Genomic DNA, 6,116 nt, shown 5'->3' with positions numbered 1-6,116 from the left:
GTGCCTCGGGGCACAATCCCTGCCACAGCTCCACCCACTGCCTCAACGTTGTGGGCGGCTACAAGTGCCACTGCTACCCTGGCTGGAAGCCGGTTCCTGGGTCCCCCGAAGGCCCAGACAGCACCATCTGTGCAGGTCGAGAGCCCGGCGGCTGCACTCCTGGGGACCCCCACTCAGAACAGCTGCTCACATACTCGATGGCTCCCACGCAGACCCAGCAGCATGAAGGCTGGGGGCGGCTGCTGGGCCAGGCGCTAAGCCTTTTGAGACCAAATGGGAAAAGATCTGGGGGTCCTGGGGAAGGAGCTGGGGTACCACAGGGAAGGGTCACGGGACCCCAGGCAGCAGCTGATTACTAACTGGGATGAAGGTTCCCACTATTTCACAACCTGCACATCCGTCTGGCTCACCTGTTGTGTCACCTCTGCACTCCCCATGACCTCTGGTCACCACTTGGGTATGCCCTCACCTGGTGGCATCACCTCCAGCCCAGGGGCTGAGGGGACGCAAATAGAGAGAAGGGGGTGGGGCGTGGAGGGGAGAGGGGCCTCCTCCAGGCTGTGGCCTGGCCTGACCCCGTCTTCCTGTCCCCAGATGTCGACGAGTGCAGCTCCGGGCGGCACCCATGTCACAACTCCACTGTCTGCGTCAACACCGTGGGCTCATATAGGTGCCGCTGCCACCCAGGGTGGACACCCCTGCCGGGGCTCCGGGACAACCAGAACACCACCGTGTGCGAAGGTACCTGATCTCACACGACCCAAGACTCCACCCTAACAAACAGAGACCCTCTCAGCCCTAATGAACCCCTGTCTGTCCCCTGCAGAGGTGTCCTTCCCCATCTGGACTCCGCCCCCAGGAATCCAGAGCCAGGTGAGTGGCTCCAGCAGGGACCGGGAGGCAGGAATCTCCCTGTGCAGCCCGCTCTGTCCACCTGTTTTCCCTAAGCTTCTCAGCCACTCTCGAGGCTTCCTGACACCCTCTGCTCCCCTCCCCCCAGCATCTCTCCCACTTCTTTGAAAGAATCCGGGATCTGCACAGACGCTTCCAGTCAGCCTCGGCCCAGGACACCTTCAAGGTAGGGGCAGGACCCACAGGAGACAAGGTGGAGTCACCCCTTCCCCATAGAGGCCTGGGAAAGCTTTGGTTCGGGAGGAGCCGGACCCCACCATGGTGGTGCCCTGCTCTGAGGCCCCGGTCCTCCCGAGTGTGTGGCGACAGCCCCCAGCGTGTGTCTGTACTCACTGTGAGACGCCCACGTGCAGCTATTGACACCTTCCCTCTTGCTTTCCTGGACTTTGGGTTGACGTCACCCTTGGCATTCACCAACAGGATGACCTCTGAGTGGCTGGATTCTGGGAAAAAAGACACAGGGAATCCCATCCAGTGCCACGTTTATTCCCAAATAGTCTCTAGGGTCTGTTCTTTGAGCTAAGTGGGCAGGGTCTTCATGCAGACCCTCTGCTCATGGCCCACTGGCTCTGTGTTCCTATCCTCCAGGATCTCATGCATGAAGTGGATCATCTGCTGGAGACCCCAGGGGACCTGGAGACCCTGCCCCGCTCAGAGCAGCACTGTGTGGCCGCTAACCTGCTCTTTGGCCTGGAGGATGTCCTGAGAGGGCTGAGCAAGGCCCTGTCCAATGGGTCATTGACCTTCAATTCACCTGCAGGCACAGGCAAGTACCCGAGTCTGCCCCGGGATCCTTCTCTGCCCGTCCTCCGCCTCGTTCCTCCCCTACCTCACTGGAGCCGGAGACCATGCTTGCATCTCAGTGTTACTCATAAACAAATTAGAATGAAAGGTTAAAAGAAATGAAGAAAAACTATAAATAATAGGCATTTTCATCATAATATAAATTACCAGAAGAGGATGATTTGAAGTTAATTTAATGAATTTCACATAAAATGGGAATGGCTTCAAAAGAAAACATTATTAAATGTGGACAATATTAATTTAATATTATTTGATATTGAAGTATGATTTGTTTTATTGAGGTTAAATTCACATAAAATAAAATTCACCATTTGTACCAAAGTGTAAAATTCAGGGGCATTTGGTACATTCATGGAGTTGTACAGCCATCACCTCTATTTCTGAAATAGCTTCATCGCCCCGGAAGTAAACCCTGCAGCCACTAAGCAGTCGCTCCTCATTCCTCCCTCCCCCAGCCCCCAGCAACCATGAATCTGTTTTCCGTCCCTGTGGATTAGCCTATCGTGGACATTTCATGCACATAGAATCCTACAACATGTGACCTTTTAGTCTAGCTTCTTTCACCCAGCATAGTGTTTTCGAGGTTAATCCATGTATTAGCATGTGTCAGTATTTCTTTCCTTTTTATGGTTGAATAATATTCCCATATAAGTATATACCTCTCTGTTTATCCATTCATCCATTGATGGACAGTTGGGTTGATCCACCTTTTGACCATTGTAAGTGGTGTTACTCTGAATACTGGTGTACAAGTTTTTGTTTGAATACCAGTTTTCAGTTCTTTGGGGTACATACTTAGGAGTGGAATTGCTGAGTGATATAGAAATTCCATGCTCAACATTTGGGGAACCACCAAATTATTTTTCCAAGATGGCTGCACCACTTTCTGTTCCCACCAGTGAAGTACAAGGGTTCCAATCTCCTCATCCTCAGAGACATTTGTTACCTCCATTTTGTTTTTTCATCACTGACTTTTAGTGTCTGTGAGGTGATTTGTCATTCTGGATATGATTTGCATTTTCCTGACGACTTACCACATTTACCATCTTTTCATGCATTGGTTGAATATTTGTGTCTGTTTTTTGGTGAAATGTTACTGAAGTCCTTTGCCCATTTTTAAATTTGGTTGTTTGGCTTTTGGTTGTTGAGTTGTAAGAGTTCTCTGTGTATTCTGAAGGTAGACCCTATGTGATTTCAAATGTTCTCCCATCCCATAGGTTGTGTTTTCACCTTCTTCAAGTTCTTTTCCTGTCAATGAACAGATGCTTCAATTTTGATGAAGTCTATTTTATCTGTTTTTTCTCTTGTTGCTTGTGCATTTGGCGTCCTATCTAAGAGTCCATTCCAAATTCAAAGTCATGGAGATTTACCTCTATATTTTATCCTCACTGTTCTGATATTAGCGCTGAAATTTAGGTCTCTGGTCCATTTTGAATTAATTTTGTGTATCGTGTGAGGTAGGTGTCCAGCTCCCTTCTTTGCTTGTGGATATCTGGATGTCCCAGCATCGTTTGTGGAAGAGACTATTTGTTCTCCATTGAAGGGTCTCAGCATTCCTTGTTGAAAATCAACTAACCATAGATATATGGGCTGATCTCTGGACTCGCAATTCTATTTTGTTGTCCTATCTGTCTATTCTCATGCCAGCACCATAGCGTGTTGATTACCGTAGGTTAGTACTAAGTTTGAAATCAGAAGGTGTGAGTGCTCCAAATTTGTTTTTCATTTTCAAGATTGTTTTGGGTCTTTGGGCCTCTTGCAATGCCATATGAATTTTAGGATTAGCGTTTCCATATCTACAAAAAATGATAAATGTTGTTGCATATTGATTGTATTGCACTGAATTTGTGGGTCATTTTGGGGAGTATTGCCGTCTTAACAATATTAAGTTCCGAATCATGAACAAAGGATGTCTTTCCATTTATTTAGGGTTTTTAATTTCTTTCACCAATGTTTTAGAGTCTTCTGTGTACGTATCTTGAGTCTCTTTGGATAAATTATTCCTAATATTCACTGAAGATGTTTTCATCTGTGTCCATAAGAGGTGTGTCCGTAGTTTTCTTTTATTGCGACGTCTTTCTCTGGGTTTGTTTTCAGGGTCGTGGTGGCCTTCTAGGGTTATTTAGGTAGTGTTCCTTCCTCTTCTATTTTATAGAGGAGTTTACAAAGGATTCCTGTTAATTCTTCCTTGAATGGTGGGTAGAATTCACCAGTGAAGCTGTCTGGTCTGATCTTTTCATTTTGGGAATTTTTTTGATTACTGATTAAATCTCTTTACGTCTTTATACGGCTGTTCAGACTTTTTTATTCTTCGGTCACTTTTGTAGTTTATGTCTCTAGGAATTTGTCCATTTCATCCAGGTTACCTAATTCATTATTGAATAATTACTCATAGTTTTTGTTATAATCCTATGTAAATTCAGATGATAAACCTATATAACCATTATTATTTTTACTAAATATTAGATGCAGTATTATAATATATATAAAATAATGGTTTTGTTTGGTACAAAAATAATAGCATTACACGTAATATTGGCATATACATACATATATGTATGAAATAGTGGTATTGTATCAACCACTGCAGGCACAATTACTAATCTAAGTCCCTATGTGCCTCGCATGACTCTCAGAGCTGACCCTGGAGGTGCTGGAGCAGGGAGACAGGAGTATCTCCTTGAGTCAGAATAGGGCAAAGATGCTGCTGAACTGGGAGACGGTGCAGGGATCTGCTGACTCAGGTAAAGGCTGAGATGGGGAGAAGGCCACTGAGGCTTCACAGCGGGACAAGTGTCCAGGGATGGGACAAGTAGAGGATTAAATGTTAAAGGGAAGTGTCGGGTACGGAGAAGCCAGAAGGAGAAAGTCCTTCTGAAGAAGGAGGGGTCCTGTTGGGGACACCAAGATGTCAACCTTGCCCTCGTCCTGCAGGCCCTTCTGTGGTGGGCCTTGTCTCCACCCCAGGGATGGGAAAGCTGCTGGCTGAGGCGCCCCTGGTCCTGGACCCTGAGAAGTGGGAAGTTGTATGGGAGACACACAAGGACTTGCTGCAGGAAGTCACCCATGTCCTGCTCTCAGATGTCATCACTGCCTTTTTGAGCAACAGGGACACTCAGAACCTCAGCTCCCCAGTCACCTTCATCTTTAACCATGTGAGTCCAGGTGGGAGGGGGCTGTGGGTGGGGAAGAGGCCTGAGTCCTGGGCACAGCCTTGGGGTTCAGGTGGGGTCCCCATGGGTGCATTATTTACCCAGGAAAGCCCTTTATGAGCCAGGTTCGGGTCAGCATTTCTGAGCACCAGAACTACGAGCTCACATTTACTCCCTGATCCTGCAGTCAGTGACCCCTCGGCCAAGGAAGAAGGTGCTCTGCGTCTTCTGGGAGCACAGCGGGAATGGAAGTGGTCATTGGGCCACCACAGGCTGCATGATGGTGGGCAACAGAGACACCAGCACCACCTGCCGGTGTACCCACCTCAGCAGCTTTGCCGTCCTCATGGCCCACTACAATTTGCAGGTGAGGGCCCTGAGAGGGACTGCGTTCAAAGTCTATCGCACTGTAACCAATTCCCACAGATGCAGCAGCTTAAAGACCCACAGATGTGTCACCCCCAGTCTCTGCAGCTCAGCAGTCCTGCATGGTGCAGCTGGGCTGTTTGTCGGCGTCTTACAGGTCTTACAAGCCTCTCCTCTGAACCCTGGGGTCCTCCTCTAAGCCGCGTGGTTGTTGGCAGAATTCAGTTTCTTGCGGTCATAGGACTGAGGTTCCACTTTCTTGCTACCTGGCAGTGGGGGACCATGCTCAGCACCTGGGGGCTACCTGCATTCCTTCTCATGTGGTCCTCTCATAGGTTCTCTCATAAGGTGTTAGCATGCCTATCTGGAGGCCAAAGCTGAAGCTCCCTCGCATCAAAACTCTCTGACACTTTGAGTGTTTTTCTCCAGAAACAGCCTGAATCTTTCAGGGGCTCACCTGGTTAGACGAGGCCCACCCAGGATAAACTCCTTCTCTTCAAGTCAGTTGATGTAGGACCTGATGTGGGACCTCCATCTGCCATATCCCTTCACAGCAGCACTCGGATTGGCTTTTGACTGGAAATCTGGAAGAAGGGGTGTGTCACCCGGGAGCAGGGATATGGTCGCCAAATTAGACCTCTGCTCACCTCAGGGGTCTCTGGTGCAGCAGTGCTCAGGGGCTGCAGAAGGTCGACTTGGCAGAGGGCAGAGGGCACCAGGGGAGCCAGCCAGAACAGGTGGGTCAGGGGCCGTGTTGGCCTCCTCCCATGACCGGGTGAGCTGGTGAGTTCCTCTGGGTCACCAGACCAGAGACTCACTCAGGTGACCTCTAAAGGGAAAAAAGCCCTTGTGAGAGGCAGGGCTTCGTCCAGGCTCTGAATC

The 6,116-nt window shown here is 48.8% G+C and overlaps 1 protein-coding gene across 1 annotated transcript; it reads left to right on the top strand.

The window, feature by feature from the left end:
- Positions 1-594: 594 nt before the first annotated feature.
- LOC124232321 (adhesion G protein-coupled receptor E2-like) lies at positions 595-5,235 on the top strand (the record flags this gene model as incomplete). Its single annotated transcript, XM_046649277.1, has 7 exons — positions 595-741; positions 827-873; positions 1,001-1,078; positions 1,501-1,678; positions 4,353-4,460; positions 4,651-4,871; positions 5,056-5,235. Coding segments are annotated over 7 exons (959 nt in total), but the record flags the coding sequence as incomplete, so codon positions are not given.
- Positions 5,236-6,116: the final 881 nt, after the last annotated feature.

This window comes from Equus quagga, unplaced genomic scaffold, assembly GCF_021613505.1.
Source record: "Equus quagga isolate Etosha38 unplaced genomic scaffold, UCLA_HA_Equagga_1.0 HiC_scaffold_4537_RagTag, whole genome shotgun sequence".
Taxonomy (NCBI): domain Eukaryota; kingdom Metazoa; phylum Chordata; class Mammalia; order Perissodactyla; family Equidae; genus Equus; species Equus quagga.
The sequence above is the reverse complement of the archived record's forward strand: the minus strand, read 5'-3'. Positions and strand labels throughout refer to the sequence as shown.